This window comes from Pongo pygmaeus, chromosome 5 (genome assembly GCF_028885625.2).
Source record: "Pongo pygmaeus isolate AG05252 chromosome 5, NHGRI_mPonPyg2-v2.0_pri, whole genome shotgun sequence".
In the NCBI taxonomy this organism is placed as follows: Eukaryota; Metazoa; Chordata; class Mammalia; order Primates; family Hominidae; genus Pongo; species Pongo pygmaeus.
The window spans coordinates 138,827,175-138,854,178 of NC_072378.2; the positions used below are offsets into that span (position 1 = coordinate 138,827,175).

At 41.1% G+C, this 27,004-nt stretch overlaps 1 protein-coding gene across 16 annotated transcripts in view; it reads right to left on the reverse strand.

The window, feature by feature from the left end:
* NHSL1 (NHS like 1) overlaps nt 1-27,004 on the reverse strand; it is a 276,666-nt gene that overhangs the window by 26,742 nt on the left and 222,920 nt on the right. For all 16 annotated transcript variants that reach the window (XM_063666642.1, XM_063666641.1, XM_063666646.1 and 13 more), the window contains one exon: nt 1,699-1,891. In XM_063666642.1, coding sequence (XP_063522712.1) covers nt 1,699-1,753 — 55 coding nt within the window. In that variant the 5' untranslated portion in view covers nt 1,754-1,891. The remainder of the gene's footprint in view (nt 1-1,698; nt 1,892-27,004) is intronic.

The following is a 27,004-nucleotide window of genomic DNA, read 5'->3' on the forward strand; positions in this document are numbered from 1 at the left end:
TTAATCAATCAAATAATGCAATTCATTTTCTTATAGAAAATAAGCAGCCTTGTATTTCATTGACCAGTACACATTATACTTTGTTCTAAAACATAGTTATACTTTTAAAAATAATCTTTAAAAGATACGATCTAGGTAAATAAGAAACATATTCAGAAAGATCAATAACATTGTTTGCTGAGAAAATGGCTTAAAATGCCCTGCTATTCTTTTAAGATTTAAGTAAAATAAATGTGGAAAAATATATACTGAATTGAAAATAATTCATGCACTTATTTATTAAATTTCTTTGGAATTTAAAATATGAGTTCTAAATGTAATTCCTAAATATCTGGTAAGGTTTTAAAAAAAATCTTCAGTGACTATGAAAATGCTATTAGCCCCTTACAAGCTCACCAGTGCCATGGCAAAAAGCTTTCTAAAGCTTTCTAACAGCAGTAGCCTCAGAAGCACAGCAAGGATGCTATAGGTTTCCAGAGTAAATGTTCAGGAAAACTCATTCTTTTTGGTCACCTAGTTTTTTTGTTAGCTTCTGGCCTTGAGGGCCCTGCTTTGTATGAATTGATTATCAATGACCACTATTAGTCATCTGCTTCCATCAAACATACAATTCAATTAATAGTTGAAGCTATTAACTCTTCACATGTCTATTTTGCATTTTGTGTCCTCCCCAAACCACTAACCCATGCTCCTTGTGGGCTGTGGAGGTGATAAGGCAGGAAAATTTTGATTTTTTTTTTTTTGAGGTGAAGTTTTGCGCCTTTTTGCCCAGGCTGGAGTGCAATGGTGCGATCTCTCGGCTCACTGCAACCTCTGCCTCCCGGGTTCAAGCAATTCTCCTGCCTCAGACTCCAGTGTAGCTGGGATTACTACACGTGCCACCACGCTCTGCTAATTTTGTATTTTTAGTACAGACAGGGTTTCACCATGTTGGCCAGGCTGGTCTCGAACTCCTGACCTCAGGTGATCTGCCCGCCTCAGCCTCCCAAAGTGCTGGGATTACAGGTGTGAGCCACCATGCCCAGCCAATTTTGCTATCTTTTTAGCAGCTCTCCTAAGTTCATGAAAGATCATCTTTGAATTTTATGTACCTTGTCAACTTAATTGTCACAAATGATTACAGGCTGAGTATAATATTCCATAAGAACTTGAATTTCAGGTTTGGCAATTAATATTTGTAGTCTAGCTTAATATAACATATTCTGAAAATTTTATATTCAGAAGAAATTTCAATTAAGTAACGTCTCCTTTTTTCTACTTTAGGAAATTTCTAGAAAATCTATCATTAGAAACATCACAAAATAATTATTTACTCCTGTAAATATTACTTAACTCTTTAGAAGGGAAATATATACTTTTTCTTCATACCTAGGACCACATTTACAAGATGTTTCTATATAACCAAAGGCTTACTAAAAAGCAATTTAATTGAAAGAGACACTCTTAAGATGAATGGTTGGACCACTGAGTTCTTTGATACCAGTGTTTGGCGACATAGTCTTTGAACCCAACAAGCAGTAGACATTTTATATGCACACACATATGTAGTTTTAATATTCCTTTCATTAAACAAAGAGCATGAAGTTGGACCACAGCTATTTACCTTTGATGTAGCAATGAAATGCTAACAGCATACAACAAAAAGCTGTAGTCATTCTCCCAAGTACATTCTGAACCTGTCTGGCTAGTAAAGCGTACCAGTTATGTTAATAGGCACCACATCAGCCTGGACTGTTTGGGCTTGCTGTCGCATCTTCTCTTCTGGTGTTGGCAGTGGAAGTGACTTGGTCCAGTTCGTCTGAGTATTAAGGTCGGAGAAATCACTTGAGGTTGGTGTTTTAGGTCTCCTGATGGAAATAAACCTTTCTTCTTCTGATGAAGACAGAGAACACTGCAGAGAAAAAAGAAGCAGCAGCCACAGTGTATAAAGAGCTGGCAGTAACATTTTAAAATATATTTCTTATTTTTAAAAAAATTGGATTGGTTTAAAAGAAGCCAAAACAATTGATCGCTTTTAGGAACAGAAGCAATGGTTTGCTCAGCCTCTTGAGTCTGACCTATAATATGCATGATTCACAACAGCCTTAGTCTGTAAACTGTGAGGACTGCAAAAGGTTCTGCTGACCCACAAAATCTTTGAAGTCCTTTCTGCTTTCCCTCTATCTACTGTGGTCAGAAAGCTCATGGAATGGCCGGCGTGGTGGCTCATGCCTGTAATCCCAGCACTTTACGAGGCTGAGGTGGGTGGATCACTTGAGGTCAGGAGTTCAAGACCAGCTGGCCAACATGGTGAAACCCCAGCTCTACTAAAAATAAAAAATTTAGTCAGGCGTGGTGGTGGGCACCTGTAATCTCAGCTACTTGGGAGGCTGAGGCAGGAGGATTGCTTGAACCCGGGAGGCAGAGGTTGCAGTGAGCCAAGATCGTGCCACTGCACTCCAGCCTGGACACAAGAGTGAGACTCTGTCTCAAAAAAAAATTTAAAAAAGAAAGAAAGTTCGTGGGTTTTGTTTAACATTAGAAGCCTAGAGAAAAACATGGCTGTGGCCATCAGTTTCCATTTTTATTAAAATTTAGTTTTGCTCAAAGTAATTTCTAGCCTCAATCTTATTTCCTTTAGGCTCTGACTTCAAGGGACATTTCAAAAATGATAGAGCTATTGTTGTTCAACTATTTGTGCTCTTCCGAAGCCATTTATATGGGAAAAAATCAGTGTGAAATTGTTAAATTGTTAACTTATACAGCACTGACTAAAGCTCTGCTCTCAGCCATATCAGAATTCTACGAAAACATTTCTAGAAGTGTCTGTTTTGATACAGATTAACATCCTCACTGAAGAGCCCTTCTTCAATACCTTTCTTTCCCATAACACCTTAAAAAGTGTAAGCAAGAAAGTTGTGTTGGCAAGCATTTTATGATGGACTTCAACCTGGCTCCACAGCAGCTGGTTCTGTGACTAAGATGCTCCAAGAAGGCCAAATGAGTGCAGGCTGCTTGTGAACACAACAAAAAAGGGTAATCGACTTTCGTGGGGAAATGACAGCTTATAATATAAAATAAATGTGTAATAACTGCTCTTTAAGTCCGAAGCATTTAAACAGAACTACCACTTATGAAAATAAAGCTTTTAGAAAGAATTTCACTGGAGAATAAAAAGTCAGTGAACCTTCCCAAAGGGAATACCTGTACAACCAGCACCCAGTTCAATACACCCCCTACCCCAACCACATACCCCCAAACGAGGGTAACTGCTATGCCAACTTCTAATACCACAGCTTTGTTTTGCCTATATTTGAACTTTCTGTAAAGGGAATCGCACTGTCTGTTTTCTTTTGTGACCTATTTATTTCATTTAACGTTATGTTTGTGAGGATTTATCTAACTTTACAAGGCATGTTCTAACCTTTCTGGATTTAATGCAAGTCTCTAAGAGGACACAGATGAGAAATATAAAGAAATGCATTGGTTAGAAATTTTAGGCCAGGCGCGATGGCTCACGCCTGTAATCCCAGCACCCACCCTGGAAGGCCGAGGCGGGCGGATCACCTGAGGTCGGGAGTTCGAGACCAGCCTGAGCAACATGGAGAAAACCTGTCTCTCCTAAAAATACAAAATTAGCTGGGCGTGCTGGCGCATGCCTGTAATCCCAGCTATTGGGGAGGCTGAGGCAGGAGAATCGCTTGAACCCAGGAGGCGGAGGTTGCAGTGAGCCGAGATCGCACCACTGCACCCCAGCCTGGGCAACAAGAGCAAAATTCTGTCTCAAAAAAAAAAAAAAAAAAAAATTCAAACACAAGAATACTGTCATCACTGTTTACTGCTACTGCATTCATCTTGCTGCAAAAATCTGTATTTATTCTACAACTACTAGAGCTCTATAAATCTGAAAAAGACTAGGTAAAAGCTAATGAAAATAGTTTGCTGTTGGCGATAGGGCCCTAGACTAAGAATCCAAAGACCTGAGTCTGTTCCTAAACTTTGATGTTTCCTTTGCTGTAAAATGGGGCTATACAGCCTACCTTTGTGCATCCACAGAGGTGCTCTTAGGACCCAGTAAGATGATAAATGTGAAAGTGTCTATGACTGTTAAATATCATGGATATGGGCCAGTCGTGGTGGCTCATGCCTATAATCCCAGCACTTTGGGAGGCTGAGGTGGGCAGATCACAAAGTCAGGAGATCGAGACCATCCTGGCCAAAATGGTGAAACCCCATCTTTACTAAAATTAAAAAAAAAAAAAAATTAGCTGGGCCTGATGGTGTGCACCTGTAGTCTCAGCTACTTGGGAGGTCGAGGCAGGAGAATCACTTGAACTCAGGAGGCTGAGGCTGCGGTGAGCTGAGGCTGTGCCACTGCACTCCAGCCTGGCAACAGAGCGAGACTCTGTCTCAAAAAAAAAAAAAAAAATCGTGGATATGGAGGTGGTGCTGATATGACTTTAGAAAAGCAAAGTCATGAATTGACATGTACTCACTTTTTTTCATTTTACCACAAGGAGACTAACAATAATAAAGGCATGTGGAAAAGATAAATCATATAATTAGATATCTCAACACATTCACTTGAAGTTCTTAATATATAAAACACATAAAATGATCATCCAGTTTCTTTTCCACCTAAGGAAAATGTGAAATAATATTTGTAATTAAATTGACAAATATACTCAATTTATAAACTGAGCATGTTGTTGGTGTCTTATAATACTAAATTGCACTATATCCATTGATACTTGATCTGATTCTGGTTAAAAGGGTTAAAACTCACACAGATCCTTAAAGACAATCAAAGGGGTTTTTGAGTCAGCAGCAGCTAAGCCATACTGATGTAAATCAATTATTTCCAGCTGTTTTGCAGTTGAGACACTTAAGTTTGATTTATAATACATATTCTCTACCCTTGAGATGCACACACACACACACACACACACACACACACACACACACACACACACTTAAAACTAATGTCACTGAAGAATTTCATGGCAGTTTGTATAAAGGCCACATGTCTGAGTTTGAATTTCAAGCTAGTAAATTAGAGGATTACTCCAATTTCCTGATACATACCCATAAATATAATTTTTCAGGCAACCTTGAATTACAGTATAAAGCTTGAAGGCAATAAGAAGCAAATCCTAACCAGTAAGGTTTAAAAGAAAGAAAAGTAAAGCTTTCAGGCTACAGCTCTCTATGCCCTGTAGCAAGGGCTCCCTTTTCCACATGACGTCTGCTGTGGGAGCAGGATGAAGCACTGTCTACCGTTTGTAAGCATCTCAATGGTGCTCATCAGCCCCACTAACCTACTTTTCTTCTAGTTGACTGATAGTGTCAGAATCGATAACTCTCATAATGAAACAGCACTTCCCCGTAGGGACAATGACCACAGATCACTCCAGCATGACAACTGACAAAGAGAGTCCATTTTGTAAAGTGCTCCTTTCTCTTACAAGAAAATTCCCCAGACAAGCAGGGCACAGATAGAGTTATATGCAAATGTGACTGTTAGGTCTCACAATCTACTAAACGACAGTAAAACACCAGCATGGATGACTTCCACAATGATAGGACTTTCATGCCTCCCAGTGTGTATAAACACAGCAGGGGCACAGAAAAACCTCCCTCATTTCAATGGCAGAACACAACATGATTAGCCCGTTAAGATGGACATAGTAATACTGGATTATTACACTGGCCTCTTAACTGCCTCCATTTTTCTACCCTTGTTGACCATCCTCCCCTGCTCCTCCTCTTCCAATAGTCTACTCTCAACACAGCAGGCAAAGGGATCCTTCTAGAAATGTAAGTCAGATCATGTTGCTCCTCTGTTCAAACCCTCTGAAGTCCTTACTATGACTTCCAAGACCCTACATAATCTACCAGCTGGCCGCTGTTATCTCCCTGACTGCATTTCCTACTGTTCTTTCCCATATTTATTCTACTGCAGCCACACCATCCTCCATGCTGTACCTTGGACCTTCCATGCATACTCTCGCCTCAGGGCCTTTGCACTTGCTGTTCCCACGCCTGAAATGCTCCTCCCGTAGACATCCACACAGGTAGCCCCTTCTTTTTCTTTAGGTCCCCTTAAGAGTCGTCTTTTGTTGGGGTCTTACCTGTTCATCCTATTCAATTTCAACCTCTTTCTAATATTTTGTATCCCCTTTCCCTGCTCTCTTTTTTTCTCTTTAGTACATATAACTAGTACACATATATTTTACTTATGTATCTAGTCTCTCTGACAAGAATATAAGTTCCATGAAGCTTCGAATCAGAATTGCATAGAAGGTTATTTCAGAATTTGAGCTTCAGAAGGGCCACCATTTAGTAACTGATGGCTATATGCCTTGCCCTTGGTGGGGGCTTTATAGAACTTATCTCGTTTAATCTTCACAGTGTTTGCCTTGTTTAATAATAAGGAAGTGGAGACTCAAAGGAGTAAAGTAACTTGACTTTTGGAAAGTTCACAAGTGGGCAGTTGAGATTAGAAGCCAGAACTGACCCCAAAGTCTCTCCTGTGAAACAGAGTAAAATAACAATGTGGCAATATTTACAATAAATTACTAGGTCTTCTGATCTCAAAACAAAATCTCCCTTTATATCTGTAAATAAGAACGAAACCTTTTGAAAAGCTATACAAGTAAAAAAACAGTGTGTACCAGCATCCTGGCACTGTCACTTACTAGCTGTATGTTTTGATCAACTCAATCTCCCCATACAGAGGACAGAATGACCCAAGTAGCATTCAAATGCTTCATGTTAATGAAATCCCTCAATATAGGGTGACTTTTTAAAAAATTGAGTTTAAAATTGCCTTGCTCTCAGAACTTAAATGCAGTTTTGGGATCTGTCCGTTGGTCAATAATGTTCACCAATACCCCATATCCTGGTCCTGGAAGGAATGGAGAGTCACAAATGAAACATAAGCCATGATTCCTTGTGTCAAATTGCTTCATTTAGAAAGGGAGAGAAACAGGCAACACCGACAGTTACTTTGTAATTTTTGGATGCTGGAAGACCTGCATTTTAGAGACTTCTAGGTTCTAACTGGAAATCAGACAAGCTCTCACCAGATGGACAGTGTGGGGCCTGAAATAGGGTCTCTTTCCCATATATTCTCATATGAAATATGCTCTCTTTCTCAGAACAGCCAACTGATCCAAAAGTGGGATTAACTAAGAAACACAGATTCAGTCTTTTTTGTTTTGATTTGTTACTAAAAGTTAGAAAACTGAATTATAGCCAGAGCTAAACTTAGTATCCATTTAGAATTATTACATGAAAATAGAGAACAGATGAAACTATATAGAACATATCAACTATACAGAACTATATAGTTGGTGTCTTTAAGAAGACAGCAACATACATTCCAGTCCTTTTTGGAAGACACTTAGTCTTTGATGCTCTTCCTCCCAGAATTAAACCTCTTGTGTTGACTCTTGGTTTTCAAGATCCTTAATAGTTCATAGGGTGCCAAAACGTCTGCAGCCTTTTTTGGCTATATGCTTCTTCTGTTTTTAGTAGATTTAGACACAAGAGACCCTCACTTATTTCTGTTCTCTGTGCATTCTTTTTTTTTTTTTTTTTTCTCCTGGTGCCAACAACAACAGAAAAAGTGGGGGTAGTGGAAATGAATCCACATAGAAGCACAGTTCATGGTTCATCCAGCAACTCCATCATGGCCAACAGGTGACTTCCACATCCATATTATTAAGTAACTTTAATTGTTCATTCTTCTTTTCTTTTGAGACAGAGTCTCACTCTGTCGCCCAGGCTAGAGTGCAGTGTAGTGGCGCAATCTTGGCTCACTGCATCTCTGCCTCCCAGGTTCAAGCAATTCTCCTGCGTCAGCCTCCCAAGTAGCTGGGATTACAGGCACATGCCACCATGCCTGGCTAATTTTTGTATTTTTAGTAGAGATGGGGTTTCACCACATTGGCCAGGCTGGTCTCGAACTCTTGCCCTCAGGTAATCCGCCCGCCTCAGCCTCCAAAGTGTTGGGATTACAAGTGTGAGCCACCGTGCCCAGCCTAATTGTTCGTTCTTTCATATGCATTATATCAGTCCCTTTACCTCAAATCTAATTGCTTTATCAAGAGCTCTAAACTTTCTTTTGTTGTTGTTATTTTTGAGATGAGGTCTTGCCCTCTTGCCCAGGCTAGAGTGCAGCAAAGTGATTATAGCTCATGGCAGCCTTAGATTCCTGGGCTTAAGCAATCCTCCTGCCTCAGCCTCCCAAGTAGCTGGGACTATGGATGTGCACCAGCATTCCTGGCTAATTTATTGATTTTTCATTTGTTTTTATTGTATTATTATTTTTTTGAGACAGGGTCTCACTCTGTCACCCAGGCTAGAGTGCAGTGGCACAATCACAACTCACTGCAGACTCAAACTCCGGGGTTCAAGCGATCCTCCCACCTCAGCCTCCCAAGTAACTAGGATGACCGGCACAAGCGACCATGCCCGGCTAATTTTTGAAAACTTTCTGTAGAGACAGGGTACTGCTATGTTGCCCAAGCTGGTCTTGAACTCCTAGGCTCAAGCCATCCTCCTGCCTCAGCCGCCAAAGTGCTGGAATTACAGGCTTGAGCCACTGCACCAGGCCCTAAGAGCTCTAAACTTTCTTATCACACAGTGAATTAAAATATTTTGGATCTTAACTACCCCTTATTAAGCGATCCTTTCCTCAAATTAAAGAAAATACTTAATTAGAACATGTATGTTTAAACTGATATAGTAAGTTGTTTGTAATCATATTTTAGTATAACAAATTATGTATTAAAATCATATAACATAATGAATATTCAAGAACTCACTACTCAACCCATGACCTAAAATATTACTAATAACCTGCATCTCCCTCCATGCCCCATCCCATCTCCCTACTTCCCCAGAGGTGACCGCTAGCCTGAATTTTGTGTTCCTAATTACTTCTTGTTATATGTGTGCGTGTGTGTGTGTGTGCATAAACTTGCTTTGACTTTTACAAGAATAGTATTATTCTCTTTGTGTTTTTCTTACTGTTATCTTTCTAAGACACATCCATGTAGTTGTGTGAAACTATAATTCATTCATTTCACTGGGGTATACATTCCACTCCAGTACTAATTTATTCACATTTTTTATTGATGGACAATTGGGTTGTAAAAGATGCTCTTTGTATTATCTCAACAATGCAAAACTCCCCATAAGAGAATGGTTAGGAGGAAAGAGCTGTGGCAAAGGCTCTACTCCCCATACACTCATTACTGGGGGAAAAACATGAGCTCTAGAGTCGTAAGTCTAGGTTTAAATGCTGGTTTTGCTTTTAGGGGTGATAGATGTGTTCACTATCTTGATTATGGTAATGGTCTCCTGTGTGTATACATATGTCAAAATTTATTAAGTTGTGTACTTTAAATATGTATAGATTTAAATGTGTATAGATTATTTTATGTAAGTTATACTTCAATAAAAGGTGTTTTAATAAAGAAAGATCTTGTTTCAGTATTTAAAAACTATGTGATCTTAGGCAAGTGATCTAATCTCTCCAAGATACAGTTTTCTCATCCATGATATGGGCATAATCAAAGCTACTTTGCATGGTTGCAATAAATCTGAATATATTCACATACAGCACCGAGCACAGTCCCTGGCGCCTGAGCCTTTCCGTGTGCCAGGTGCTTGGCATCATACTGGAAACACAGAGATCAACAAGATAGGGATGCTGTCCACTAATCTAGAAGAGAAGGCAGGTATAAACAGACCCTGATTACAGAGTAGTGGGATGGAAACAGCAAGAGAAACTGGAATGGGTCATTGGAGACATTCTCACTGGTTTGCAGGCAAAAAGGCGTGGGAATGACAGACCCCAATTTTCTCCTTTTTGTCTGCAATGGCATAGAATAAGAAGGTGCCACAACTGCAGAGCAGTGAGCATTGACTCATTTGTGTTTCTACAGTTTCCTGAAATTACTCACAGAGACTCAGTAACACATGATTGGACACGGAGTAATCACTTCTCGACTGTAAGCTACCCTAGGCCAAGAATGGGATCCATATACTGAGACCAAGTAGCACTTAAAAACTTTTTTGGGGGAAAAAAAAAATTGAGTGAAGCATACCAGACAAGTCAAAGAGGAATAAGAGATGACAAAATTGGGCATAATGAGGAGGAAGTGGGGTAACTGAGTAATCTTGCCCTTTTGCTTAACCAGCATGGCGCAATGAAAAGAAATGAACTCCAAGGAGCCCCGCCTTCACATGCTCCCTGCAAGAAGCCCCGCCTTCGCATGCTTCCTGGTGCTTTCGAGCTATGTGATCTTGAGAAAGCCATTTCATATTTCTGAGTCTCCATTTCCAGATTAAAATAATAGTGATAGCTATTAAAATAATCTGTTTCGTGGGGCTGTTTGTGGAAAATAAGATCTAATTTGTGAAAAAGTTCTATATCCTAACGTGTACCCTGATGAACAAGCTAGCGATAGCATAAACACTGGTAGTTCCACACATAGATAACCTGTAAAGCCATGACAATCAGAAATTCGTCAGTAGCTGCTGAAACCTCTCAAATTTATTGCTTTGGGCAGGAAATTCTATGTGGGTGGAACAAAAGACAAGATGATTGGGAGAGTGGCCAAATTTTTATAAAAACAGACATTGTCTTTTGAATCATTTTCTTTGAAGCGTGGTTTGAAATACCAATCAGCTTAATAATACTTATCATCATCATCTGAGCATCTACTATGTGCCAGGCACTGTGCTAAGGGTTTCACAAACATTAATTTACTTCAACCTCACACCAGCTCTCCAAGGTAGGTAGGGTAACTATGTAATTTTATCGAAACCAGAACACCTCTGAGAGTGAAAGGGGGTTCAATTAATAATTACACAGAATAACAGCTGTAAACCAGGGCTGTTCTAAGCAAATCAGAACATGTGGTTTATATCTCTTTACAGTTGAGGAACCTGAACCTCACAGACGAAAGCAACTTACCCAAGGCCACTGAGCTCTGACAGGTGGAAAAGCTGCCCCAAACCTACGCTCTCAAGCATCATGTTAAATAAGCCTCCTGTGTTTACAGGTATGGCAGCAAGGTTACTACTGCCTTTTCTTCAAAGTCTTCCTTTGATTTAAATATTTCTTATCAACAAAGCCTAAAACAGAAGCTGACATGCCAGTTCAAAGAATAACAGGAAACAGGGAAATTTCGATTTCTGTCACGACTATTAAAGCCAACTGTTTACTGCCAAAAATCTAGATCTAATACATCTCTTTAGGGGTGAATTTTACACAAGAGATTGCATAACTCATGATTGATATCCTTTCTGCTAAGACAATGGGAATTCTGTGAATGTTTCCCAGATTCAGTGAACATATCATCAAATATAACTTCCAATAATGGCAGATGGAAAAATTCCCTATCGACTCACAGTAAGTATTTTGGCACTGATAACTGACCTCCCTTCAAATGCAAGAACCTCTTTGGCAGTACTTGGCATATGCTGAAAACTGAAAAGAGAAAAAAGTCAAAAACAGAACACAAAGCAATGGTGTATTCTTTGATTTCAGAGTTGAATGAAAAGGTATTTTCTGGAGTTTCTTTCTTTCTTTTTTTTTTTTTGGAGAGGGATTCTCACTCACTCTGCCACCCAGGCTGGAGTGCAGTGGTGCGATCTCAGCTCACTGCAACCTCCACCTCCCAGATTCAAGCAATTCTCCTTCCTCAGCCTGAGTAGCTGGGACTACAGGTGCATGCCACCACGTCTGGCTAATTTTTATATTTTCAGTAGAGACAGGGTTTCACCATGTTGGCCAGGCTAGTCTGGAACTCCTGACTTCAAGGGATCCGCCTGCCTCAGCCTCCCAAAGTGCTGGGATTACAGGCACGCACCACCACACCTGGCTTATTTTCTGGAATTTCTAAATTGCTTTGCCAACAGCATTTTTTCAATGCATCATGTTTATGTTTAGATGATATGCATAACATATACAATTGGAAATATTTTAAACAATTTTCTTCTTGCTACACTATATTCCCACTTTGAACATCAAAGATAGGTGTGGATCTCATTAGCAAAACATCTTTCTTCATAACATAACACATAGAGTCCTACTTGGTGTTTCACATTAGGATAATGAGGATAATTATTCTAGAACAATTAGCCAGAGTAAATAACCAGAATAGACGTCCTCTAGGTTCTCTTTTCTAATTTATATGTCCTTAACCTTTGCCTTATTAGCAACTCATCTTAAGCACATAATGGATTTTTAATATTTGTTGAATGCAAATTAGATGATTTTTGTAAGAAATACCTCTTTTAATGTCGATAATTTGTTAACTCATGCATCCCTTCTTCCATATAGTCACTGCTCTTTGTAACACACCCCTCCCCTCAACACCTACTAGGAAATATAAAATAAAAGGTTTTCCAGATCGAATTTCCCTTCCAAATTGACTTCTACACATTCTATATTTAAAATGATCCCCTTTGGGAGGCTGAGGCAGGTGGATCATGAGGTCAGGAGCTCGAGACCAGCGTGGTCAACATAGTGAAACCCCGTCTCTACTAAAAATACAAAAATTAGCTGGGCATGGTGGCACGTGCCTGTGGTCCCAGCTACTTGAGAGGCTGAGGCAGGAGAATCTCTTGAACCCAGGAGGTGGAGGTTGTGGTGAGTCCAGATTGTGCCACTATATTCCAGACTAGGTAACAGAGTGAAACTCCAACTGAAAAAAAAAAAAAAAAAAAAAAATCCCAACTGTTGGGGTGATGTTAAGAGCACGAACCACAGTTAGGAGTCTTAGTCTTAACACGGAAGACCATACTGCTGGCCTGGAGCCCCTTTCAACAGTTACTGGATTCCCACCTGATTTCAAATGACAGCTTGATGATCTACTAAATCCCATGAAGACTTAGGTCTATTTCTAGACTTCTATTCTGTTTTTAATATTCTGTTATACTGGTTTGTACATTCAGCTGCCACAATGGAGGAATCCCTAACTCTATGTTCTCATACCTAGTCAAGTCACTTCTTCCTTACTGCTCTCTTGTTTTACAGCTTTCCTAACTATACAAATTTTAGATTCAGCTTCCTTAGTCCTCTCTCTCCTCCTCTAACCCCTCAAAGTAGCCTCAGATCAAGACAAAACCAAACAGCCTATAATCCCAGCACTTTGGGAGGCCAAGGTAGGCGGATCACTTGAGGTCAGTGGGTTCGAGACCAGCCTGGCCAAAATGGTGAATCCCCATCTCTATTAAAAGTACAAAAATTAAGCTGGGTGTAGTGGCTCACGCCTGTAATCCCAGCACTTTGGGAGGCCAAGGTAGGCAGATCACTTGAGGTCAGGGGTTTGAGACCAGCCAGGCCAGAATGGTGAAACCCCATCTCTACTAAAAGTACAAAAATTAGGCTGGGCGTGGTGGCTCACACCTGTAATCCCAGCACTTTGGGAGGCCAAGGAGGGCGGATCACAAGGTCAGGAGATCGAGACCATCCTGGCCAACATGGTGAAACCCAGTCTCTACTACAAACACAAAAATTAGCTGGGCGTGGTGGCATGTGCCTGTAGTCCCAGCTACTCGGGAGGCTGAGCCAGGAGAATCGCCTGAACCTGGGAAGTAGAGGTTGCAGTGAGCCAAGTTCCGGGAGGCTGAGCCAGGAGAATCGCTTGAACCTAGGAAGTAGAGGTTGCAGTGAGCCAAGTACACACCACTGCACTCCAGCCTGGACAACAGAGTACGTGAGACTCTGTCTCAAAAAAAAAACAAACAAACAAACAAACAAACAAAAAAAACAGAAAAAATCTACTCACATTTTTATTGGTATTGTGTTAATCTTATAAATTAACTTGGGCAGAATGGTGAACTTTTTTATATTAACGCCTCTGAGGATGTGATATGTCTTTTCAGTTATTCAAATCTTATTTGTGTTCTATAGTTTGTTTTTGTTTTTGAGACAAGAGTCTTGCTCTGTCACCCAGGCTGGAGTGCAGTGGCGCATTCTCGGCTCACAGCAACCTCCACCTCCTGGGTTCTCCTTCCTCAGCCTGCCGAGTAGCTGGGATTACAGGCACACAGCACCATGCCCAGTTGATTTCTGTATTTTTAGTAGAGATGGGGTTTCGCCATGTTGGCCAGGCTGGTCTTGAACTCCTGACCTCAGGTGATCCACCCAACTTTGCCTCCCAAAGTGCTGGGATTACAGGCATGAGCCCCACGCCTAACCATATAGTATTTTTTAAAGTTTCTTTCATATAGATCTTGTCCTTTTTTTATTACTTTGCAATAGTACTTTGCAATAGCTTTTTTAGTACTTTGCAATAGCTATTTTAAATAGATTTTTCCTGTTATATATTCTAATTTGACTTTGTAGATATGAAAGTTTTTGATTGCTGTATATTAATTTTATACCTTACTATATCATTGAACTCTGTTATTTATAGAAGTTTTGAAATATTACTTTCTTGGATTTACCCAAGGAAGACTTAACCATGAACAAAGAGTGATAATATAATTTCAATCTTTCTCACTTTTGCACTTTTCATACTACAGCTTTCCCAGTTGTGTTGGCTACCTCTTTCCATACTATGCTAAGTGGTAATAATGATAGTGAATGTCCTTCTCTTATATCTCATTCTAGTGGGAACAGCCCATTAAAAATTGTTGGATTTGGAGGACAAGGCAGATAAACTTTGTTAAGTTCTGCTATATTTTTTTAATCAAGAATGGCCATTAAATTGTACCAAATAACTTGTCAATATCTACAGTTTTGACTATATAAAATTTTTCTCTTCAGATCTATTAATATTATTAATATATAATTAGATTACCTAGTATCAAGCATCCTTGTATTGCTATCGGAATAAACCCAGGTTGATTTTGGAATATTTCTTTTAATGAGCTGTCAGATTACATTTCCTAATGTGTTATTTATGATCTCTAATGCCAATATTCATGAGTGAGACTGGCCAGTTCATTTTCTGCTTTGTACAGTCTTTGCCAGGTTTTGGCATCAGTGTTAAACTAATTCATTAAAAAGAACCGCACTTTTTCCCTTTGCTCTGAAAAAGTTTTAAGCATTGGACTTACCTACTCTTTAAAATCTTTGGTAGAAGACCATCCCCACCCAACATACACAAGACCATCTGGGCTTGGCATTTTTTTCAATTTGATGTAAACGTTTGATAAGATTTTTTTTTTTATGGTAATCACTCTGATAAAATATTTCCTCTTTTCTAGGGGATAGTTTTGATACACTGTATAAACTGGAAAATCAGTTTCAAAATTACCTATGTATCTCCCATCTATCAAAAGATGATATACGTCAGCCCTCTATATCGTGGGTTCTGTATCTGTGCATTCAACCAACCATGGATTAAAAGTATTTGAACAAAAAATAAAAGAATGGCTGTGTTTGTAACTGTATATATACAGATATTTTTTGTGTCATTATTCCCTAAACAATACAGTATAACAACTGTTTACATAGCATTTACATTATATTAGTTATTATAAGTAATCTAGAGGTGATCTAGTATATGAGAGGATATGTGTAGGTTATATGCAAATACTACATCATCTGATATAAGGGACTTGAGCATCCATAGATTTGGGTATTTGTGGGAAATCCTGGAACCAGTTGCCCATGGATACTGAGGGATTACTGTATATAATTTTTATTCCTAATCATAAAATTCTCTGCTTAAAAAATGTGTTAGAGATTTCCTGTTAGCTATGCAATAAAGGAATTCCTTCACTTAGCACTGCCCCTCTGTGAGCGCACCTCAGCCTCCCTCCACCAGCACTCCTGTTATCACTCCTGGTGAACTCAATATCCACAGCACGGCCCATCCAACACCTACCTGAATCCTTCACAGCCTCACTTCTAACCTGCCTTGGCTGCCTACTCTATGGACGTACTCCCTGACCTACCCATTGTAGGATGCCTGAATTGAGGTTTCAAAGGTGTTTCAAAAATTGGTAATCCTACAGAAGTTGCTGAAGGTGTGAGAAAAAGAAAAGAATCGAGACCAGGCCCAATGTTTTTGACTTAAGTGACTGGTAGAATGGAGTTGTGGTTTACTGAGGTGGTTTTGAAAAACTATGAAAGAAGGAAGTTTTTTTTTTTTTTTTTTTTGGAAATGTGAGAATCACATATTTGGATTTAGACAAGTTTGAGATACCTGTAAGACATTTCAGTGGAGATGGACAGTAAGCAGATAACTGCATGAGTCTGGGCTAACGATATACATTTAGGAAACATCAATGCATGGTACTTAAAGCCATGGGACTCAATGAAATCACCCAAGGAGTGAGCCTGTTAACAGAGTAGCGGGGGTACAAGGTTTAAGCCTCGAGTTAAACCAACTTTTACATATTTGGAAGAAAAGGACTATCCAACAAATGACTGAGAGGCAATGGCTAGTGAGGGAAGAGGAAAACCAGGAGTGTGTTGTGTCATGAGAGCCAAGTATTCTTAGAAGAAAAGAATCATAAACAATGTCAAATGCTGAGAGGTTGAGTAAGATGAGGCCTGAGAATTAACTATTAAATATTAGATTTGGCAACGTGGAGGTGACTGGTAGACTTAACAAGAGTAGTTTAAGTGTGCGCTGGGGATAAAAGTTTGTTTGGAGGGGCTTCAAAAGAGATTGTGAAGAAAGGAAGTGGAGATGGCAAGTCTAGACAGTTCTTCAGACATGTTTAATTATAAAGATGAACTGAACAATGTGGTAGAAATTTGAGGGGGATGAAAGGTCAAAGTAGGGTTTCTTCAAGATGAAAGAAAATATAGCATGTTTGTATAATGATGGTTATGATGCAATCAAGACAGAAAATTGATTAGGGCTAAGAGAGAGGGATGAATTACAAATATGAAGTCCTTGAGAGGTTGGCCTTATTCATCCCAGTGGAAAAATACTGAGTGCCTACTGTGTGCCAGGCCCTGAGCTAGCCACTTGGGACACAGCAGGGCATTACAATGGCGGGAAAGGGTGAGTCCATTAAGGAGGAGATGTAAGAAGTTTGATGGGTTTGGTGATGAAAACATATGACCCCTGATTGCTTTTGTTTTCCTAGTGCAGCAAATACCAAGGGAAGAGTCTGAGTCTGTTTTCTGTTGCTATAAAAGAATATCTGAGACTGGGTAGTTTATAAAGAGTAGAGGTTTATTTAGCTTATGGTTTCGCAGGTTGGGAAGTTCAAGGACATGGCCCTGGCTTCTGGCAACGGCTCTCATGCTGTGTCAAAACATGGTGGAGATGATCAAAAGAGAAGCAGGCATATGCAATGAGGGGAGGATCTGAGGGGCTCCTGGCTTTATAACAACTGACTCTCACTGGAACTAATCTATTCCCACAAGAACCAATCCCATCAAGAGAGAGAGGGCAGAAACTCACTACCAAGCCAGAGAACACCACCAAGCTATTCATGAGGGATGTTCCTCCATAGCCCAGACACTTCCTACTAGGCCCCAACTTCCAACACTACCACAGTGGGATCACATTTCAACATGAGTTTTGGTGGGGACAAACTCCATCCATATCCAAACCACAGCAGGCAGGATCTGCAAGTGAAGCAGAAGAAGTTGTGTTTAGAGATTTGAGAAGGTGTGAAATATTACTTGGGAGAGCAGAAGAATGAACTGATGAGTTAATATAGTGGGACTGCTAGGCAGCACTTGAGGCTTGAGGTCATACATTTATAGTGAAACATACCCTGGCGTTCTTCTCTAGCCTTGTTTAACTAACCAATCAGGCTTTAGTGCAAAGCAGGGAAAAGTTGGACCAAACTGGAGTTGGGTTCTTTGCCAGGAAAATGGCAGAAGAAGAAAGGAGCCAGCAGAGTTGAAAATGTGTGCAAAGAAGTGAGTGCAATGGCAGGCCATGTAATACAAGCCAGGGAAGGATGAGTGTAGACATGAAGAGGGCAGGGTTAATGGGTGAGAATTTCTCAGGGGGTGAAATAATTTTTGTAATGAGATTCTAGAGAGACCAAGCTAGAAAAACAGCAGATGGAGTTATCCTCAACTTCAACTCTTCTTTGTCTCACAACTTAAGCGAATCCTGTAGGACTCACTTTCCAAATAAACCTAGAAACCCCACCACTGCCACTCTGGTCCCAGCCACCCTTGGCTATCACTTGCCTGGATTACTGCAAGGGCCTATTGTCTTGTCTCTGTGCTTCTGTCTTCCACTCTCTATGGTCTAATTTCCTACAGACAAATCCCTTTAAATAATCAATCAGATCATGTTACTTCCCTGCTCAACTCCTCCAGTGACTCCCCATCTCACCCATGAGCAACTAATCCAAAATCTTTACTACGGCTAATTAGGTCCTATGTGATCTGGTCCTTGGTTATTTCTTCCAAAGTCATTATCGCCACTCTTCCCCTTGCTCAGTGCCCACTTGCTCTGGTGTGTGGCTATTCTTCTCACAGGATAACTACAATAAGGTTTCCAGGCCTTCCCATGTGTGATGTTCTTTTTTTAAAAAAAAAAAAAGTTTTATTTTTTATTTTACTTTAAGTTCTGGGATACATGAGCTGAACGTGCAGGTTTGTTACATAGGTGTACATGTGTCATGGTGGTTTGCTGCACCTATCAACCCGTCGTCTAGGTTTTAAGCCGCACATGCATCAGGTATTTGCCCTAATGCTCTCCCTCCCCTTTCTCCCCACCCCACTGACAGGCCCCGGTGTGTGATGTTCCCCTCCCTGTGTCCATGTGTTCTCACTGCTCAACTCCCACTTGTGTGACGTTCTTATATGTCACTCGGTAGTCTGCTCTAATGATGACTCTCAGAGTCCTTCTTGGACACTCAATCTAAAATGGCAGTCCTGTTGCTCTAGAACTCCCCTTACCATTGTTTTATTTACCTTCATAACACGTATCACCACCTGGTGTTGTATGATGCTTGTTTGTTCACCATGATCTTTCCTTCAACAGAAGGGGCTTTGGTTCATTCGATGGCTTCTCAGGACTTAGAACAATGCGTGGCATATTGGCAAGACTGAATAAATATTTACTCAGTAAATGAATGAGGGGGTGAGCAAGACGGCGGCCGCGCACGAGGTCAGGTGTTCAGCTATCCTCACTGCTACCTGGTCCTCGATCTCACTCCGTTGTTTCTGATGGGAAGCAGTACAGTTATACCTGGGCACCAGGGGCAACCTGACAGAGGCTGAGAGGCTGCTGGCCGCCAGCCTGGCCATCACGGCTGGCACCGTCCTCCTCTCTGCCCACTTCCTGCTTTGGCAGACCCTGGTGTTGTGGGTGGACTGGGCCCTCAGCGCCACACTCCTGGCGCTCCACGGCCTGGAGGCCATCTTGCAGGTGGTCGCCATCGCTGCCTTCGCCAGGGGCTTCTGAAGACAGGTCAGGGCAGGAAGGCCGAGGATGGGAGCGCTGCAGAAGACAGCAGCACTAGGCCGCTGGAGAACAGCTGCAGTGCTTAAATTCTGAGCTTCAGTCCACTAACATCTCAGCAGAATTTGCACTTAGCGCTAAACAAATTCTGTCTCTGTGATTTTTTTTCCATTTCTAGATTTACTATAAGTGATCCTTAAAAAGTATCTAATCTGTTATTTTATAGTAGCTTTCCTTCACTTGTTTTAATTGTGTGTTTTCTATGTTTGGAATGATTACGTTCAAATAGCTAGATATTTTCTCTTCATTTTCTTTCTTTTTTTTTTTTTTTTTTTTTTTGAGACAGAGTCTGGCTCTGTCACCCAGGCTTGAGTGCAGTGGCGTGATCTCAGCTCACTGCAACCTCTGCCTCGCAGGTTCAAGTGATTCTCCTGCCTCAGCCTCTCTATAGCTGAGATTACAGGTGCATGCCACCACGCCTCGCTAATTTTTGTATTTTTAGTAGAGACAGGGTTTCACCATGTTGGCCAGGTTGGTCTCAAACTCCTGGCCTCAGGTGATCCACCCACCTCAGCCTCCCAAAGTGCTGGGATTACAGGCATGAGCCACCTTGCCTGGCTCTCTTCACCGTATGTTTTAAATAAAGCAATATGTATGCCTTCAAAAAAAAAAATGAATGAATATACTGCTTGTTCAAAAAGCTCACAGAGTACAATAATACCCTAGGCCTTCACATTCACTCACCACACTCACTGACTCACCCAGAACAACTTCCAGTCCTGCAAGCTCACAGAGAACAATCTTACTCCACTCCCCACTTTCTACATAAGGAAATTAATGCCTTAAAGGGGTGTGATGCATCCAAAGAAACACAGCAAGTGGCAGAATTAAACTTGAAACTGATCTCCTAACTCTGAATGCCACCATCTCCTAACTACCCCCCTTCGTCATCAATCATACAACTACACTTTTGGTCTCAGTCCTCAGTGCCATTTGGCCTGTTGCAACAGCCCCACAACTATTCTTCTTACATACTTTACCCTCTCTGGATCCCTCCCCCATTTCCTGACTATCCAAGTCAGAAGAATTTCTTTTCCACCTAGTACTGTATGCCAAACACTTATAACAGCAGGTTATATATAATGCTTTTTATTTGACTTAGTTCTCCCTACCTTGGAGAGCTGTAAAATCCTTAAGGCATGTAGAGGTATCTTACTAATCTTTGCATTTTGCAGCATCTGATATATTGCATATACTTTTTTTTTTTTTTTTGGAGACAGAGTCTGGCTCTGTCGCCTAGGCTGGAGTGCAGGGGCATGATCTTGGCTCACTGCAACCTCTGCCTCCTATGCCCAACTAATTTTTGTATTTTTAGTAGAGACGGGGTTTTACCATGTTGTCCAGGCTGGTCTCAAACTCCTGACCTTAGGTGATACACCCACCTCGGACTTCCAAAGTGCTGGGATTACAGGCGTGTGCCACTGCGCCTGGCCTCACATACACTCCTTTTTTTTGGGTGGGGGACAGAGTCTTGCTTAGTCGTCCAGGCTGGAATGCAGTGGCACGATTTCAGCTCACTGCAAGCTCCGCCTCCCAGGTTCACGCCATTCTCCTGCCTCAGCCTCCCGAATAGCTGGGACTACAGGCGCCCGCCACCATGCCCAGCTAATTTTTTTTGTATTTTTAGTAGAGACAGGGTTTCACCATGTTAGCCAGGATGATCTCAATCTCCTGACCTCGTGATCCACCCACCTCAGCCTCCCAAAGTGCTGGGATTACAGGCGTGAGCCACCATGCCCAGCCACTGGCCCCACATACACTCTTAAGAAACATTTATTGCACTGGCTGCTTTCTGTTTCTAAAACATTCTTCCAGAAATGAATGATTTTTCTGTTTCTAATATGTCCTTCCAGAAATGCTCATTCTTTCAATCCCAATCACCTATCTGCTGAGTAAGGCCTATCCTTTTCATTTAACATTGCAACCGTCCCTCCAGTTTATTTTACTCCAGAGCATATGCCACTTTCTAACAGAGCAAAATTACTTACAGTCATGTGCAGCATAATGACATTTCAGTCAACAACAGGCCGCATATACGATGGTGGTCCCATAAGATCATAACGGAGCTGAGAAATTTCTATTGCCTAGTGATGTTGCAGCCATCATAACACAGCACAACACATTACTCTTGCTTGTGGTGATGCTGGTGTAAACAAACCCACTGCCCTGAGAGTCATATAAAAATATGACACATATAAAAATATGAGGCCCGGCGCGGTGGCTCACACCTGTAATCTCAGCATTTTGGGAGGCTAAGGCGGGTGGATCACCTGAGATCAGGAGTTTGAGACCAGCCTGGACAACATGGTGAAACCCCGTCTCTACTAAAAATCTACTAAGAATTGCTGGAACCCAGGAGGCAGAGGTTGCAGTGAGCTGAGATTGTACCACTGCACTCCAGCCTGGGTGACAAGAGTGAAACTCCATCTCAAAACAAACAAAAAAACAAAATATGACACAATTATGCACAATACATCATACTTGATAATGATAACAAGTGACTATGCTGCTGGTTTATGTATTTACCATACTATATATTTTGTTATTTTAATTAATTAATTTTTTTTTTTTTTGAGACGGAGTCTTACTGTCACCCAGGCTGGAGTGCAGTGGCGCGATCTCGGCTCACTGCCAGCTCCGCCCCCCGGGTTCACGCCATTCTCCTGCCTCAGCCTCCCGAGTAGCTCGGACTGCAGGCGCCCACCACCTCGCCCGGCTAATTTTTTGTATTTTTAGTAGAGACGGGGTTTCACTGTGTTAGCCAGGATGGTCTCGATCTCCTGACCTCGTGATCCGCCCGCCTCGGCCTCCCAAAGTGCTGGGATTACAGGCGTGAGCCACTGCGCCCGGCCAGTATTTTTTGTTATTTTAGAAGGTATTCCTACTTATGAAAAAAACTTAACTGTAAAACAGCCTCAGGCCGGTCCTTCAGAAGATATTCCAGAAGTGGGTATTGTTATCATAGGAGATGACAGCTCCATGGGTGTTACTGCCCCGAGGAACTTCCAGTAGGAGAAGATGCGGAGGGGAAGACAGTGATATTGATGCGGCTGACCCTGTATCCTGTGTAGGCCAAGGCTAATGTGTGTGTTTGTGTCTTAGTGTTTAATAAAAAAGTTTAAAAAGGAAAACATTTTAAATAGAAAAATGGTGGCAGAATAAGGATATAAAGAAAATATCTTTGTACAGCTATACAATGTATTTATGTTTTAAGCTGTGTTATTACAAAACAGTCAAAAAGTTTAAAAAATTTAAAAGCTTATAAAGTAAAAAAGTTACAGTAAGCTAAGGCTAATTTACTATTGAAGAAAGAACCATATTTCTTTTTTGTAGGGATGGGTTCTCAGTTTGTTGCCCAGGCTAGTCTTGAATTCCTGGACTCATGCAGTCCTCCCACCTTGGCCTCTCAGAGTGCTGGGATTACAGGTGTGAGCCACTGAAACTGGCTAGAAAAACTTTTCTTCGTAAATGTGGTGCAGCCTAAGTGTACAGTATTTATAAAGCCTACAATAGTGTACAATAATGTCCTAGGCCTTCACATTCACTCACCACACTCACTGACTCACCCAGAGCAACTTCCAGTCCTGCAAGCTCCATTCATGGTAAGTGCCCTATTGAGGTGTACCATTTTTCATTATTTCTACTGCATTCTTACTGTGCCTTTTCTACATTCAGATACACAAAAATGCTCACCATTGTGTTACAATTATCTGGAGTATTCAGTATAATAACATGCCGTAGCCTAGGAGCAATAGGCTATATACCGGGGGTCCCCAGCCCCAAGGCCGTGCACTTGTATCCATCTGTGGCCTGTTAGGAACTGGGCTGAACAGCAGGAGGTGAGCGGCAGGCGAGCAAGCATTACTGCCTGAGCTCCGCCTCCTGTCAGATCAGCGGCAGCATTAGATTCTCATGGGAGGGCAAACCCTATTGTGAACTGTGCATGTGAGGGATCTAGGTTGTGTGCTCTTTATGAGAATCTAACTAATGTCTGATGATCTGACATGGAACAGTTTCATCCCAAAACTGCCCCACCCACCCCAGTCTGGTCCATGAAAAAACAGTCTTCCATGAAACTGGTCCTTGGTGACAAAAAAGCTGGGGACCACTGGGCTATTCCATCTAGCCTAGGTGTGTAGTAGGCTGTACCACCTAGGTTTGTGTAAGAGCACCCTATGATATTTGTACAATGACAAATCACCTAACAATGCATTTCTCAGCATGTATCCCTGTCATTACACAATGCGTGACTGTATTTGCTCTTAGTGCCTCCCCGTGAAATCAAAGCTCCATCAAAGACAGAGATTTCTTGCATTTGGTTTACTGTTACATCTCCAACACCTAGAATAGTCTCTGGCACATAGAAGGTGATCAATAAGTCCTTATTTTGCAAAGGAATTATAATTTTGTGCTTGAAGGAGCTCTTTTTCAGAACACATTACAGAGGGGTGAGGAGTGTTTCTGGGTCCTAAATGACCACCACTGCTGGCTGTACAGCTTGGATGCATCCGTGCATCACAGTGACCTAGTGAATGGCAGGAAGGGCCATGAAGATTAATAAAGATTTGGACTCAGGGCAAATAGTTACTTAGTACCAATAACTCAAAGAATTACTGTTGAATGAATAAGCCAACTAAGCAGCCAATCATGTACTATGCGGATGCACACAAATGAAACCCTCACTTCAACCTGAAGACATTCGCACATGAGTTACAGAGAGGGACCTGAACGAAGCAGTAGAGAAAACATAAGGCTTATGCGTTTAATTTCCACACCAATTTCAGGATCTTTGTCACTGACAGCAGCACTAAGACTTGTTAACTTTATATAGTTAAGAAGAACAAGGCTGAGCGTGATGACTCACGCCTGTAAGCCTAGAACTTTGGGAGGCCAAAGCGGGCAGATTGCTTGAGCCCAGGAGTTCTAGACCAGCCTGGGCAACATAGCAAAACCCCATCTCTACAAAAAAATACAAGAATTAGCTGGGCGTGGTGATGTGTACCTGTAATCTCAGCTACTCGGGAGGCTGAGGCGGGAGGATCACTTGAACCCAGAGGTTGAGGCTACAGTGAACTGTGACTGCGCCACTGCTCTCCAGCCTGGGCAACAGACTCAACAGAGTGAGACCCTGTCTCAAAAACAAAAACCAAAACAACAACAAAAACAAAAACACAAGAAAACAGAGTGCTGCAATTAATCCAATCATGATGAATAAGCAAAAGGATGGAAAATGTGCCCTAAGATCATCGAATTGGCTATGTTATAGTGGGATGGCAAGTGGCTTTTTTGATGCTCCACAGAATCAAGAAATGGTTAAATTAATACAACACTGAATGAGGTAACTCAGAATGTTAAGGAAAGAAGGAAAGAAGGGAGTAGGGGAGGCAGGAAGGGGAAGCAGGAAGTTAGCTATTATGATAGTATAATTTGTTAGCTGATATTTAATTAGTATATAATAATGTCTAATTAATATTTATTTGATAAAATAATTTGACATTTATTTTATTCTGAAACCAATTTCTTAACAGAGATTGCCTTGAGATGACATTCAGATCTAATGATTTAACATTTTTCTAATATACTTCAACTTCGTTCTATGTATTTAAGAAAAGGAAAAATACAAGTTCCCCACAAATATCTCTAATGATATATTCCAAGGATTTCAAAATACTTTTACCCAAGAACAAGATTAACCTGAATTTGTATTTTTATTTTTTGAGACAGGGTCTCACTCAGTTGCCCAGGCTGGAGTGCAGTGGTGAAAACATGCCTCACTGTAGCCTTGACTTCCCTGGCTTAAGCAATCCTCCCACCTTAGCCTCCCGAGTAGGTGGCACTACAGGTGCGCTACCACACCCAGCTAGTTTTTGTTCTATTTTTTGTAGAGACAAGGTCTTGCTACATTGCCCAGGCTGGTCTTGAATACCTGAGCTCAAGTGAGCTGGCCACCTTGGCCTCCCAAAGTGCTGGGATTACAGGTGTGAGCCACCACGCCCAATCAAACCTGGATTTTTAAAAATCACAAAAGTAACAAAAATTTTATAGCAGCAAAGAAAGTTAAGATTTGAAAGTGGCTGGGTGCTTTTGTAAGAGACCAAATATAGGAAAGCCATGAGGGCAGACACTGTAACTTGGAGAGGGTTGGGAGGGACCCCAGAAAATAGCTCTCCTCCCACACGCACCAGGCAGGTCCTCCCTCTGCCTACCTCCTCCCTTTCACAAAAAGAAGGATGCTGTGGGTCCCAAGGAGACCTGTCAAGGGTCCCACAGTCAACTTCTCATTCCTGGTCTAGTGATGCCAGTGCCAGCAAATCACACTAAGGTAATTATTATGGAAACATTTGTGTTTACTGGGATGTCATGACATACCACATCATATAAAGGATGACTTTTATATATATTCCCTCTTATACACAACCATTTTCTTCGCACTCATTTTCAGCAGGATAGGAGCCTGTTTTCTTGGGGGTGATTTGTTCACACTCTCACACACATCTGGGAGAGGGCTGCTTGGCCGTCAGGGTCCGTGGCAATGGTACAGAGGAGTAGAAACTAATGCAGAGGCTAACTTCCCTCAGAGTTGAGTGTCATGGTAAGCAAAGAGCTATGTGAGAATTTAGAAATTATTTTTCCATTCTCCAGAAAAATCTTAGGATGCTGTCATGACAATGCCAATTTGCTACTGGACTCTATACACCCAGAAACCATCTGTCTCACTGGGCCTCACTATAAACTTCTCTTCCTTCTCTGAGCATCAGTATAAGGCTAAAGTGTATCTGGATAAACAAAAGTCTCACTCTGTAATTCACCTTCTGGTTTTCATTTTCCACTCATGCCAACAAGAGAGAAATAAAAATTTTCAAAATTAAAGTTCAAATTAATTTTGAAATGGCTGCTTTACTCATTATAGCAAGATACTGTCTTTGTATATTTTAAAGGTTCAAAGGAGTAATCCAATATGTGAAAATACCTTTCAAGAAATACGAAACATATTCTGTGATAAAAATCTGGGTGGCGAGGTAAGGAATAGGAAGTTGTTGATCAAAGGGGACAACATTTCAGACAGGAGGAATAAGTTTTTAGATCTATTGCACAGCAGGATGACTACAATCTCTAATACTTAACTGTATATTTCAAAATAACTGAGAGTGTAAATTTCAAATGTCTTGCCGTAAAAAAAATAGGTAAGCACAGTGACAGATATGTTAGTCTGATTTAATCATTCCATATTGCACACCTATATCAAATCATCACATTGTGCTCCATAAATGTATATAATTATGATTTATCAATTTAAAATATTAATTAAAAAATATAGACCAGGCGCGGTGACTCATGCCTGTAATCCCAGCACTTTGGGAGGCTGAGGTGGGCGGATCACTTGAGGTCAGGAATTCAAGACCAGCCCAGCCAATATGGTGAAACCCCGTATCTACTGAAAATACAAAAATCTACCAAGTGGTGGCGTGTGCCTGTAATTCCAGCTACTTGGGAGGCTGAGGTACGAGAACTGCTTGAACCTGGGAGGTGGAGTTTGCAGTGAGCCAAGATTGCATCACTGCACTCCAGCCTGGGTGACAGAGCAAGCAAGATCTCACCAA